Source organism: Hordeum vulgare, chromosome 3H (genome assembly GCF_904849725.1).
Source record: "Hordeum vulgare subsp. vulgare chromosome 3H, MorexV3_pseudomolecules_assembly, whole genome shotgun sequence".
Classification (NCBI taxonomy): domain Eukaryota; kingdom Viridiplantae; phylum Streptophyta; class Magnoliopsida; order Poales; family Poaceae; genus Hordeum; species Hordeum vulgare.
Window position 1 is genome coordinate 50,865,784 of NC_058520.1, and position 15,226 is coordinate 50,881,009.

At 41.1% G+C, this 15,226-nt stretch overlaps 1 protein-coding gene and 1 pseudogene across 1 annotated transcript in view; both read right to left on the reverse strand.

The window, feature by feature from the left end:
* Positions 1-719: 719 nt before the first annotated feature.
* Positions 720-794, reverse strand: LOC123445777 (annotated as a pseudogene).
* Positions 795-2,537: 1,743 nt separating this feature from the next.
* LOC123441469 (desiccation protectant protein Lea14 homolog) overlaps positions 2,538-15,226 on the reverse strand; it is a 30,394-nt gene continuing 17,705 nt past the window's right edge. The window contains exons 2-3 of the mRNA XM_045117894.1: positions 2,915-3,097; positions 2,538-2,802 (exon numbers count right to left, since the gene is read on the reverse strand). Of these exons, the coding sequence (XP_044973829.1) occupies positions 2,538-2,802; positions 2,915-3,097 (448 nt within the window). The remainder of the gene's footprint in view (positions 2,803-2,914; positions 3,098-15,226) is intronic.

Genomic DNA, 15,226 nt, shown 5'->3' on the forward strand with positions numbered 1-15,226 from the left:
GTTTAGTTTTGGCCTTTTTTCGTTTTGAATTCAGCAACCTTTTCTTTTCTTTTATGCTTTTAATGGATCTATAAATAACAACCCATACAACTTTGAAGCCCATACACATAAATCTGAAGCATCTCTAAATGACAGCCCACACCAGAAAGTTTGAAACACATTCCAAGATCTGATAATATAGCCAAAACCTGTAGCACAACCAAAATCTGCTACCAAACCCGTAGCAAAATTTGGTACAAAATTACACAACCAAGTACACAAAATCAGCTACCAAACCAAGTGCTATCACAAAATCTGTTATCAAGTGCACAAAAACTATTACCAAAATCTATTTTGCTTGATGGGCAATGCTTGGTCAAAACTTCCGCAACAACTGAAAAAGAAGACTTTCGCTTTTTGCCTTCTTGTACAGGAGCAGTAATCTTCTCTTCCATCTCAGTTTGAAAGATTGGATGCATCTAGAAACAGTTTGTATCCATGAGAAAGAAAGCAAAATAAGCAAACAATAATGATAAAAGCACCACCATTAGGTAAGAGAGCAGGTAAATACTATATTCTCATAAGTAAACTATGCACTACATGTGATGCTGAAGATGATTTACACATTTTACTGGACACGCTATTTCACCACTAAGAAAAAGTTCTGGGTATTAAACTTTCAGATCATCATAAAAAACTACGGCACAACAAGAGTAGCAGATGGCTGATTTGTGATGGGCTGGGCATCATGTTTAAAAAGCTTAATTTTGAAACATAAAATGTATCAGAATAATCATATGAATCATCATTTGCTCAGCCCATCTACCAAAACACACCGCAACCATCCAAAGGGGAAAACTGTCACACTTGACCAACGAGGCATCCAGCTGAGTAAAATTGAAACAAAGTTCAATTTGTTCAACCTGTTTTCAATCATTAGAAAATACAAATAGCACTTTTCCACACAGTTAATAATACGAACAAAAAAAATACAAACAACATCACTTTGTACGATTGCTAGTGATTACCATTTTTTTAGTAAGTGAACAAGCAGTTTACCACTGTACAAACAACGGAGTGTGGAAGCTTTTTTACTAATGAGATATTCAAGCTGCAGACTATGTTCAAATAACAACAGTTTTCCAGTCAATTAACAAATAGTCGTAGTTTTTCAACCAAGGCAACCAACAGTTTTCAGTGTACAAACAACAGTGAGTTAACAAACAACAACACCTTTATGAGATATTCAGGTTTGAAAGTAAGAAGAGATAAGATAAAATTTATGCAAAAGAATTAACTAAAAAATTAACATGTCAGATCACATATAATGTTGTTTCACGCGCTCCGGCAGCCCCGGTGGCGTGCTCTCCGCCGGCAACCCCAGCCTCCACATCTACTCTACGAAAACACAAAAGGCCATTGTTACTGTGAAGTCGAAAATATAGTTATGGAAATAAAATAGCATAGTATACCAGAAGAAATTAAAAGAATCAATAGAAAACATGGACTAGAACCCTAGATGTGTTATAAACAAAAGAGAGTTAATAGCTAACATTTGGTATCTTTTAGTACAGAAATAACTTTGACCAGCGTAATTTAGCGCATTAGAATAAGCTACACAATACGTTGTACAATATTAGTAACTAATTAAATATTAAGTCTGAAGAATAAATCGGCACCTCACTTTGACTAACCTGACCATTCATACACACTTTGACTAACCTTAAAAATACGTTGTCAGTGGAGTGGACAAGAAATCCTATTAACGTGATGTTAAAAAGAGGCACAAGCGTTTGCCGCTTAAAAGCGTTGGATGCAAAAGTGTTTCCTACCATTGTGATGTCCTATTTCTCAAGATCAAATAATCATGTCTCGAGCTCTTGGAAATATGGCGCTTGGCTTGTTTCATTTATTCTATAAAACAAGATTGTGTTGGTGGAATTGTACCAAATGTTCATTTTTAAGAGAGAAAATTGTACCCATATTTTATGGAACATGTAATGCTACTATATTTAAGAAAAGTGGCAGGGAGAAAATTGTACCCATTTTTAAGAAAAGTGGCAGGGAGAAAACAACAGGAAAGATAGCCCTATTTTTCTCTATTAATTATTTCACTACTGATTACTAATTTAGTGGTGTGATCTACCTGAAGAATCGCTGATATCCCCTAGTGAAGTAGACAAAACTTCCAAACGACTTTAAAAGTGGACAGATAGAATCTAGAAACGACATAAACGAGTACCAAAGCATGACATCAGATTACACTAGACAGTACTAATACATCAAGCCAATTAGTCATGTGGTAGTTTAACGGCGTTCTACTTTGCACCAGCAATTACTACTTTAACTATGCTGCTTTAGTAAAGATGAAACCTAACATGCAAAGCACAAGCAGATAGCAAAAGCAGTGCATCGCAAATCCTTATCCAGTAGTAGTAGTAAACATCTTCTGAGCTGGTGCTTTGCTGGGGATGATGATTTACCAAAGCGGCAAGGGTTAGGACAGTTTGCGGCACGAACCAGGGCAAGGAGGACGTAGAGGGCGTAGACCGACGAGGTCATGCACATGAAGCAACTCCAGAGGATGACGAAGACGACGACGGGGAATAGGCTGGCGACTGGGGAAGGTGAAGTTTGCCGCTGATGGGGAGGTCGATGGGGAGCTTGACAAGGAGCTCGTAGTCGATGTCCCAGTCCCTACCCAGATCCTTGATGAGCGAGATGAGGAAGTCGTAGGGCAGCTTGGCCGGCACCACCAGCTTGGTCACCTCGCCGCTGTCCTCGATCCACCCCGGGTCCGGGATCATGCCGCTCGCCACCTCCCTGTTATTCAGCAGGACCGTTGCCGTCAGATCCATCATCCATGGATGGATGTCTTCATGCAGTGCAATGTAGATGAGAGGAGGAAGAAGATGGTATGAGGGAGGGAACATACTTGACGCCGCACTTGAGGGTGAAGGCAATGTCGCAGATGGGGATGCGGTGGGAGTAGGGTTTGGTGACGTTGACGTGGCTGTGCACGGTGATGGCCTCGTGGGTCATGCCCTTGAAGCTCACCTTGTCCAGCGTCGCCTCCGGCTTGGGCATGTGCGCGATCTTGTCCGCCGGATACGAGGGGCTCGGGGATCAGGGAGGATGTGGGGACGGGGAGGAGGTGGGGATCGGGAGGGGGGCGGGGATGGGGAGGAGTTGGCGGTGGTGGCGAGGAGATGGGGACGAGGGAGGAAGGGTGGGATGGGGGGATCTGAGCTAGGGTTTGGGCTTGTTGGAATTATGCCCTAGAGGCAATAATAAATATGGTTATTATTATAATTCCTGTATCAAGATAATAGTTTATTATCCATGCTATAATTGTATTGAATGAAGACTCATTTACATGTGTGGATACATAGACAAAACACCGTCCCTAGCATGCCTCTAGTTGGCTAGCCAGTTGATCGATGATAGTCAGTGTCTTCTGATTATGAACAAGGTGTTGTTGCTTGATAACTGGATCACGTCATTGGGAGAATCACGTGATGGACTAGACCCAAACTAATAGACGTAGCATGTTGATCGTGTCATTTTGTTGCTATTGTTTTCTGCGTGTCAAGTATTTATTCCTATGACCATGAGATCATATAACTCACTGACACCGGAGGAATGCTTTGTGTGTATAAAACGTCGCAACGTAACTATGTGACTATAAAGATGCTCTACAGGTATCTCCGAAGGTGTTAGTTGAGTTAGTATGGATCAAGACTGGGATTTGTCACTCCGTGTGACGGAGAGGTATCTCGGGGCCCACTCGGTAATACAACATCACACATAAGCCTTGCAAGCAATGTAACTTAGTGTAAGTTGCGGGATCTTGTATTACGGAACGAGTAAAGAGACTTGCCGATAAACGAGATTGAAATAGGTATGCGGATACTGACGATCGAATCTTGGGCAAGTAACATACCGAAGGACAAAGGGAATGACATACGGGATTATATGAATCCTTGGCACTGAGGTTCAAACGATAAGATCTTCGTAGAATATGTAGGATCCAATATGGGCATCCAGGTCCCGCTATTGGATATTGACCGAGGAGTCTCTCGGGTCATGTCTACATAGTTCTCCAACCCGCAGGGTCTGCACACTTAAGGTTCGACGTTGTTTTATGCGTATTTGAGTTATATGGTTGGTTACCGAATGTTGTTCGGAGTCCCAGATGAGATCTCGGACGTCACGAGGATTTCCAGAATGGTCCGGAAATGAAGATTGATATATAGGATGACCTCATTTGATTACCGGAAGGTTTTCGGAGTTACCGGGAATGTACCGGGAATGACGAATGGGTTCCGGGAGTTCACCGGGAGGGGCAACCCGCCCTGGGGAATCCCATAGGCCTTGGGGGAGACACACCAGCCCTTAGTGGGCTGGTGGGACAGCCCACAAGTGCCCTATGCGCCAAGGAGAAGAAAATCAAGAGAGAAAGAAAAAAAAAGGAGGAGGTGGGAAGGAAGGGGGACTCCCTCCCACCAAACCTAGTCCAACTCGGTTTGGGGGGGGAGAGTCCTCCCCCTTGGCTCGGCCGACCCCCTTGAGGGTCCTTGGACCCCAAGGCAAGGCCCCCTCCCTCCCACCTATATATACGGAGGTTTTAGGGCTGATTTGAGACGACTTTTCCACGGCAGCCCGACCACATACCTCCACGGTTTTTCCTCTAGATCGCGTTTCTGCGGAGCTCGGGCGGAGCCCTGCTGAGACAAGGTCATCACCAACCTCCGGAGCGCCGTCACGCTGCTGGAGAACTCTTCTACCTCTCCGTCTCTCTTGCTGGATCAAGAAGGCCGAGATCATCGTCGAGCTGTACGTGTGCTGAACGCGGAGGTGCCGTCCGTTCGGTACTAGATCGTGGGACTGATCGCGGGATTGTTCGCGGGGCGGATCGAGGGACGTGAGGACGTTCCACTACATCAACCGCGTTCTCTAACGCTTCTGCTGTACGGTCTACAAGGGTACGTAGATCACTCATCCCCTCTCGTAGATGGAAATCACCATGATAGGTCTTCGTGCGCGTAGGAAAATTTTTGTTTCCCATGCGACGTTCCCCAACAGGGCTGTGGGTGGGGTTATCTCTTTTTCAGTTTTTTTCTCTAGATAGATGGATTAATGGATCTGGGATGGAGAGATGGATGGATGGATCATTCCAAGTACTAAAAATAGAGGAATTTTGTGAAGCATCTAACAAAAATGTTTTTCAAAAGGGAACCACACAAATTTTCACTCAAGTTAGACCACATTTTACGGATGAGGAGCAATTTTGTATGCATTTATGATCTTTCTAGCTATTTTTATGTCACATCCCTGAATCCCTAATAGAGTTTAGCAAGATTGTGCTCATGTATTTTCCATTGCATCCAAGAAAATGAAAGGAAATCAAAAGCAAAGAAATGATAGCAAAAGCAAACCCTAGCACCTCTATTTTCAAAAACAAATCAAATTTGGTGGCAAATCGATGAACCCAAAATGGCCATCATAAAAGTTCATCTTTTCTGATAATTCTTGAAAACAAAATATCAAGGGTGAAATATATTTTCAAAATGCTTTTGGCATTTTATTTTAAATATAAAATTTAGTGAAATCAATTATATATTTGATTTCAAATATTTCAAATTCTCTTAAAATGTTGAAACTTTTATTTATGTTTGGAAATATTCCAAATAACACCCTAGTATCATTCAAACTATTTTTGAAATAGTTTGGAGCCAGAAATAAAATAAATTAAATCAGAAATGATAAAAGAGAAACTGGAAAAGAAAGAAAAAATGAAAAGAGCTATACCTCGCTCACCTGGCCCAGCCCAACTCCTCCCCTGTGCTCTTCCTCCTGCCAATCGGCAGCAGGAGGTGGCCCCCGCTCCCTCCGGCACGGCCACGCACGTGCGTGCCTGCCTGGCCGCCGCTTCGCGCTGGCAAGGAGGGGATAACCTCGCGCGACCTCCTCCCGAGGTCATTGTGATAGCCTGGCTTATTAGGGATGACAGACTACTCATATCAATAAGGAATTCCTTCTTTTCCGGTAGCCCATTCAAATAGAACTTCCAAGTTAAGCGTGCTCGGCTTGGAGTTGTTCTAGGATGGGTGACCGACCGGGAAGTTCATCCCGGGTGTGCATGAGTGAGGACAAAGTGTGCAGAAAAGACTAGTATTGATATGTGGGGCCAGTCTAGATCCCGCAAGGAGTAACGACCGCCGGCGGGTGTGTCCGGGGCATTACACTCATCCTTCCCCATCGTCCCCCTGAAGCTTCCGAGTGAGCCACGTGAGCCCTCGAGCCCTGAGACGCCCGGACGCCATCGTCTTCAACCTCGGATCCCCGGAGCTCGCCATCGTCGTTCTCCCTCCTTAGTCCTTATCCGAGCCTGATTGTGACGCCTGTGCAATCCGAGTGAGCCCACGAAGTTTTCCCCCGCTTCAGCTCATCGCGTAGATGCTCTAGGAGCCCAACCCCGCACGTTTTGGACTCGGATTAGATGACCTCGTCATAGCCCGAACTCCGACAGCCGCTGAGCTCGTCGTCGGCGTCATCTCCGGCCATCTTAGCCCTTGTTCTTTGCAAAAATGGAACCGCGATCGACCAACCGTTCCTCTAGTGCCTTCTGCCTTGCGTTTGGTCACCGAAATAGCAAACCCGATGCACTCCACCGTCTCTGTGGTCGCTGGAGCTCATCGCCGGCGATATCCATCTCGTCGTCGGTGGATCTGAGCCCCCGTGTGCCTATGACATGTGGGGCCACACTTAAACTAATTAAGTTTAATAAAAATAAAAATAAAGTATTTATTAAAACATAATCAGACACTGATAGGTGGGTCCAGGCGTGTTAATTACTTAATTGGATTTAAATTTACTTAGAATCTGGCGAGAGTCACTGACCAGTGGGTCCCACTGGTCAGGTTTGACTTTCAACGGCGAGCTGACCTAGTGATGTCATGCTGATGCAATAAATCCAATTCTCGGTTTAAAATAATTCCAGAATAATTGCAAATTTGGAAGTTCATAGAAATTTGATTATAACTCCAAATTAGACAAATAATATCTGCAAATTGATCAGAAAAATTCAATGAACACAATGGTGCTTCTTTCATGCATGAAAAACAAAGTTATGAAATAGCATCACATGAAATCAATTAAATTATGAAGATAAATATGCCATTTCAAATAATATTTGAATTTGGATTTCAAACCAGATGCAAACTAAGGTTTTACCAACCACACTGAATCATATCACTCTTCATTTCATGCAATGATCATGCATCATGATTGTTTCATATGATTGTTATTAATTGTATGTTGTTATTCCGGTAGGGCCCTCCCCTCCGGATACGACTGAATATCTGACTGACTGATATTACCCCTCTGCTGAGCAACAAGGCAAGCACCCTTTTGAGCATCCCGATATCATCCCATGTTCTTGCTCCTGCTCCCACTTATTGCATTAGGACAAAATATTTCAAATGCTTTACTTCGCTAGCTGAACCTATTCCTTTGCATGACGTGTCATTGTTATAGTAAATAGCCAAACCATGCAACCTAGCATACCTGGTAGATGCTTGAGCTGTGATGTGTTTATACCTGCTATGCTTGATATGGCTAGAAGTTGTGTCAGGTCTGTTTCATCTAGGTGATGAACAGGAATTGATGAATGTGTTCTAGTGACAAAGAATAAGTGTGGAATCTGATTTGGTAAAGGTACCGATGAAAGGCTATGTAGGAGTACATGGCGGGTTGTTTCATTGGAACCGTCCTTAGGAACTGAGTTCCCTGTATGTAACCCAAGACGAGATACTACCACATGCTGGGCCCTGAAATATGACCCCGCTCGACTTATTAATCACCTAGTACTCGCTCCAGGAGTCGCAAGTAGTTTCTGGTGTTTATAGTCATACTGGAGGCCGTGCATAGTGCTGGCCTTAGAGGTGGGCTATGATGCGGTAGGCAGTGGCTTGGTGTACCAAGTGGCACCCGGATGGTGGGCTTGGGAACCCTGCGCACATCGTTTGGGGCCGTGGCAGAAACCTCGGCCGGACTTCCGTGCGGGTTACCCTCAGATAGGCGATAAACCTGGACTAGGTACTAATGTGGTTAACGGTCGTGGCCGACTCCCTCGCTGGGCTTCTGCTTTAAGGTTACCGAGGTGCATGATGTGCACATAGCGATAAGTGGCGAGAGTGTATGTGAAGAAGTACACGCCTGCAGGGTTATGATCTATTCGAATAGCAGCGTCCGTGGATATGGACTACTTGGAGACATATGTTGTTCATAGATAACTTTAATGGCTACTCATAAAAGTATCAAGATAAGTGTTAGTGTCAAGGATGGCATTTCCGTACAGAGACGGGAATGATTCCATGATGGTGTATTGTTGTGGAGTTAGTGGACTCGTGTGCGAGAAAACAAAGTTGTCAAAACTATTTAAAATTGTAGTTTAGTCTGGCCAAGAGTCAAAGCTGGCCTGCTGCATGAAACACCACAACCCCCTTTATTGATACCTGAGCATGAGTAGATAGATCTGTTCTAAAGTCTTGCTGAGTACTTTTGTACTCATGTTTTCTTAATAATTGTTGTAGAGGATACCCATGAGCCAACAGGTGGGTTCTTTCTAGACATCGATGATGACGAGTAGCTGGTGTCCCAGCTACGACCTGACCCCTTTCAGAAGGGATCTATAGATAGTCAGGCTTTACGCCTTATCCTTTCATTCGCCTGTACTCAAACAACTTTATGCTTCCGTTGGTTTGTATGACTTTGAGTGTCGGGTCGTGTGACCCCTGCTTGTATGAACATATTATGCAAGAGTCTTTCGAGTCTTCTAAATAAATGTCGTGATGTTGTATGGTTATGTTGTGAGGCCATTAATGTATCTATGCATATCTAGTATGTCATGCGTACGTGTGATGCACTGTGATATGTATGGGATTCCACACCTAGTCGTATGCCTTAGTAGCTCTCTATACAGAGAAATGCCCCTTTGTGATTCCACCGAGCCCTGGTAGTTCGCTACTGCTCCGGAAACATTGGTTGACCGCCATGTATCCTTCTTAGCTGCTATATCTGTCCCTTCGGGAAATGTCACGAGGTGTAATGGAGTCCTTGTAGCTTGCTACGACTCGTCTACACTCGTTGTTCACCGACACCTGCTTTGCTGGGTTATGTATGCCCGTCTCTATATAGTCGAGCCACTTGAGTTTATGAATAGATATGTCGACCTAGGTTCTTTGACATTGGAATGCTAGCGACACTAATGCATTCGTGAGTCAAAAGGCACAAACGGTCCCGGCTAAGGTAAGGTGGCAGCCGTGGGGATAACCGTGCGTGAGACCGCAAAGGGATGCAATGTGTTACACGCTGGATTCCTATGGCTTAGGATCGGGGTCCCGACATTTTAATTATTTTCCGAGTGGCAAAATTTGGGTTTTTTGTGAAGAACCTACCAAATATTTGTTGCAAAGTTGAACTCCATCTATTTTCTAAAATACTAGTACATATTTAATATACAATTGACCAAATGATTGGGTGTCAAAAGCTTTTATCCACCTCTCATGAAAAAGAAAAATTTCTGTCGATTCAGGTGGAAGCAGGTCAAATTTGAACTGCACATGCCTCATAGTTTTCTATTTATTTTTTTCAAAAATAATTTCTAGGTACAAAAGTATCTATTTCTTCATAGATACTCCAAAATATTTGCAAAAATCAAGCCCTAGCTTTGAACGGTCATACTCGCCGTTTTGTCCGTATTTTGAAATGGGCATGAAAAATTCAAACAAAATTAAAAAATTGGAAAACCTTTGCATTGTTTTATTATATGTGATAAAGTTACGAGGTAAAATAATAAACTTGTAATATGGCAAATATTTTAAAAAAGTGTTCTTAGAAATGGGCTATCATGTGTGAAGATTCATGGCTTTCAAGCCAAATGATCAATCTTATTGCCACATACATGACATAGTTTGTTGAAACGATCTCATATTGTGCACAACGGTGCGTATTGGAATGGCAAACAATGTTGCCTAAGAAAATTTTCATTTTCTTTGGACGGAAAATTCATTTTCCATTTTTCGAGTACCCAAAATGAGTTTTTTTTGTGAAGGACCTACCATATATTTGTTGCAAAATTGGACCAAATCATTTTTCTAACATACTAAGACATATTTAATGTGCAATTGACCAAATGGTGGGTTGTTAAAGGCTTTTATCCACCTCTCGTGAAAAAGACAAATTTACGTTGAATCACTTGGAAGCGGGTCAAATTTGAACAGCAGCTGCATTATAGTTTGCTCTTTATTTTTCCAAAAATCATTTCTAAGTACGCAAGTATCTATTTAATCATAGAAACACCAAAAGTTTTCCAAGATTCAACCAGTAGGTAGCAACGGCCATACCTTTCGTTTTGACCGCATTTTGAAATGGCCATGAAAAATTCCAAAAAAAATAAAAAATGGAAAACCTTTGCATTGTGTCATTATATGTGGCAAAGTTACGAGGAAAAATAATGAACTTGTAATACGGCGATTATTTTAAAAAAGTGTTTTTATAGATGGGCTATCATGTGTAAAGATTCATGGCTTTCAAGCCAAATGATCAATCTTATGGCGACATTCATGACATAGTTTGTTGAAATGATCTAATATTATGCACAAGGGTGCATATTGGAATGGAAAAAATGTTGATTAAGGAAGTTTTCATTTTCCTTGTATGTAAAAATCATTTCCCATTTTTCAAGTGTGCAAAATGAGTTTTTTTGTGAAGGACCTACCATATATTTGTTTCAAAATTGGACCATATCATTTTTCTAAAATACTAGGCCATATTTATTGTACAATTGACAAAATGATTGGGTGTTAAAAGCTTTTATCCACCTCTCGTGAAAAAGACAAATTTATGTCGATTCAGTTGGAACGGGTTAAATTTGAACTGCAGGTGCATTCTAGTTTGTTCCCTATTTTTCCCAAAAGTCATTTATAGGTACATAAGTATATATTTAATCAGAAATACATGGTATGGTGGCTTGACGTTGAGGTTTGGATTGTGGTCGAGGGCATAAACTTGCATGCCAGCCGCGCGGTCACCGCCTGACCGTTGCGTTGCCACGCGTTCTGGGTGGAATAGGCATATCTGGTTGATTGAACACTCCCTAGGTAGGTGTTAGGACAAAGAATACAATAGAAGACTCTGACGAGGAGACTGAACTAAGCTCAAACATGAATTAGCAGCCAAGTGTTTGATTAGCGGTGTGGGCAATGCACATAGACAATGGGCCTAAATTTTGGCTGAGGATCATCATCTACTAAGGAGACTCTCTTGGCAAATTGTTAGCTCACATGGATGAACCTAGGTGGCACTTGCTTTGCAAAGTACCACACCGTGCAGAAATATGGATGTTGAAGCTGGGATCAAATGAATGAATGGATTGAGCAAAAATTTGGTGTATGATGTTAATTTGGGCATATGAAGGCACTGTAAAAAAAATTTATACCATTTGGACATGCAAAAGTGACCCTTCCTTCATAATGTGCTAATCTGGACAAAAAATGGTAATTGAAACTGGGATCACATAATAATTGGATTGAGCTGAAATTTGGAGGAGGATGATAATTTGGGCACATTAAGGCAATATGAAAATTTCATAAAATTTGGATAAACAAAAATTGTACTTCCTTCACAATGCTCTCTACTGAACAGAATATTGGGAAAAATATTGAGGGAAACTGGCTGAATTAAATGAGCTAAAATTTGGCGGAGTGAGTTTATATGGTGAGTTTCATTTCGTGGTAAATTTTCATCAACTATAAAGCAATATAAAATGTAGTTGCTTCACAAACTGAAAATATTACCAGAAACAAAGATTGGATGATGAGCTCACATGGATTGTTAGATGGGGCTAAAATTTTGTGGAGACCTATGTTTTGGGCACATAGAAGATGTGGAAAAAATTCAACTCATTAGGATATTCCTATCTAGTACTTCCTTCACAAAGTTGTTAGCTCAACACAAAGTTTGGAAATTTGCGGAGAAAGATTTACTAGGGAAATGGTTATGAAATTTTTTTATGAGGCAATGATTTGGATAGAAAAGAGTGCCCAAAAAATTTGAGGGTAATAAAAGAAATAGAAATAGCACTTCCTTCACAAAGTGCTATTCTGAACAATGAATATTGCTGAATTATATTCGAACTAAGGAAGGAAAGGTTTTCACATATTTGAGGAATATATGATCCAAAGTATTTATGAGAATTTTTGGAATGACATAATAGTCGGTTGCTTCACAAACTAGGCAAAAAATAACGCATGGACATGACACGTAGGCAAAACTGATGATGTGGGCCTTTATTGCAGACCACAAAACCAGTCCATTAGCAAGCATGGATTATAAAATACCAGCCCAATATAAAAGTAAGTTGAAAAAAATAGCCCAATAGAAAAGTGGTATAAAAAACAATTCAATACATGGATGAGGTGGGATAAATTGGACCCACGAGTGACATGTCAACATAGTTAGAACATGTTTCGACATTTTTATAATCGTTGTAGAAGTTATGACGATCTCATCTTATGCGGTTACGACGTTTTTGACTCACATCGTCGTAATTTATATGTAGATTTGATCCCCTCAAACGGTTTACGACCATCTCGGATGAAATCGTCATAGATTTATGAAGAATTCATCAACGATCTCTTAAAGAATGTCATGTATGAGCATATTTCTTGTAGTGAAGGTGCACGCGTGGGAAAGAACAATGGAGCTTCCACTGATGATTTTCACACTTTGTAGCCACCATAAGGAGAGCATGAAGGCTTGGACGAAATCTTCAAGACGTCACTTTATAAATTTTGTCTATAGGCTATTATAGATGCCGCGACACCTTATTTTTGGACCAGGCCCCGTAATTTTCAAATACCATATAATAGGCTATTTTTACAGTTCGTATGTGTGGGGAAAGTGAGTTAGGTTCGGTTTCGGACCCCTCGTCCTACGGGTCACGAAATTCCTCCTCTATTCCCCCATATATACAACCCTTAAGGCGCCGTTTAGACATAGATTTTGTTTATGTTACAAATTCTCCATAGCTGCAACTTCGTGTTCTACGTTTGTGTTCCACGACCAGACAAAGGCGTCAGGGAACCCCACTTGCATCAATAAAGTTTTCCACTTATATTCGCAATATCCACATTGCAATCTTAGTTTCTTGCTTGTTCTTCGTTTGCGTGTAGGAAACACACCCTCGTGGTCAGGTTGATCGTGCTCCGGCGTGGTCAATAACCTCTAGGAGTTGGTTTAGCGATTGCTAAGGCGAGACATCCTCACACGTTGGTAGTCGAATCGTCAAAGTCTACTACACCAAAATAATAACAACCATCTCATCAAAAACAGAGACAACTTTACCTGTATCTACAAGTGCAATGGCGGGAAAATAGGGACGAAAAAATTGACAGAAAAAAGGCAGGAAAAACTGGCGGGGAAAAAGGTGGATATAGAGGGGTATATTTTACTATTGTGGTCATAAAAAATTTAGAATTACGAAAATGAAAAAAAATCATGCATCTATCGACTTTGCCAATATCAATTTATACTAATTGACCACGAGTAGGACAATTAATACTAATTGGTCACGGCAAAGCCGATTAGTACTAATCGGCCTAGCCAAGGTCAATTGGAGGCGACGTGGGAGGCCGACAGACCTATCAGTCTAGCCGTAGCCGACAAGCTCTAGACCATGGCGTGGCCGACTGGATTTAGTCGGCTTTGGTAAGACCGACGATGTATTATTCTTGTCAATCTTTGAACCTGCGCAATATTTTTCAAATTTCATAAAAAAAAATATAGGCTAAATATAGTCGGAAGTGATTGTTGGGAGGTTTTTTGAAGTAGCGCTCGCCAACTACATAGGGGCGCCCTCACTATACTACGTCAATGTACGATCTACTAGCAGAACTTAATCATCTTTGTTTATTACTAGCAAAAAGACCCGTGCGTTGCAACGGGAGAAAAAATAGCACACGCTTTTATAATGTACAATTGATGGTTTAGAAAAAATATCACACGCTTTTATAGTCTACAAAGATGTTCTTAGTCTACATTTGCATACTATGGTACATGCATCGTGGGTGGTTAGACGGATCTCCTTGCCACAAAGTTACCTCTTTACTCCTGTTATATCAATATAGTAAAGTGGAGCCGCGAGTTTGATTTCCTGCACTACGCTTTTTTGCGTGATTTGAGTGATGTATGCCGGCCCATGTGAAAGAAATGATGAATCATGCATCATTGATTTAGGTTGCACCTTAAATATATTATTTTTTAAATAGTTAACAGATAGAAAATACATCATATTCCGATTCTACGCATTTTTTAATCAAATTTCATATATAATATGTTGAAATTGAAGTTAAGGTTTAAAATATATGATTGTTTTAAAAAATCTATTTCACATGGACTTCGGCTAATTTAATGCAAATATTAGGGGGTTTTATGTAAAATTGCAGAAAACGGTTCGCTGTGACTTAAAGTTGGACTGCGGGTTGATTACCTAAAACTGTGAGGGCTTTGTGCAAAATGAAAGAAAACGGTTCGCTGTGACTTAAAATTGGACTACGGGTTGATTATATAAAACTATGAGGGCTTTTTTGCAAAATGATATAAAACGGTTCGCTGTTACTTAAAATTGGACTGCGGGTTGCTTACCTAAAACTGTGAGGGCTTTTCTGCAAAATGACCGACGAACGACAGTAGCACTACGTGCTTTATTATTAGGGAGAGAAGTGCCCACAGACGTATGCCATGTCACCGTTAGTATTTTTTTAAACAAGCCTGTGCTTTTAGTTTTTTTTGGATAAGGGTCACTTTATTATTTAAAGGTTTAAATATTACATCTGACTCCTGCATAACAAGGTGCATACAACAAAGCGAGTCCAAACTCAGAAGCAAAAACGATGAAGTTGGCGTCTTTGGTCCTTGGTATGAGTGGTATTTTTTCTTATCTATCTGTCTAAAGTAATCATAAGACTGTATGATGCAAAATTTGTAGATTAATCTTAGGATCATGTTGTTATTCATGTTGGATAAAAATATTCCTTGTCGTGTTATTCAATCGTGTACACACCTTTGTAAGCAGGTCTCGATTCTTTATCCCTTGTAGATAACTTGCATAAGAGAAATGTTTTTATCGTAAAAAATCTTATCATTTCTACACAGTCAAAGCGACCAAATAACGACAACCTCT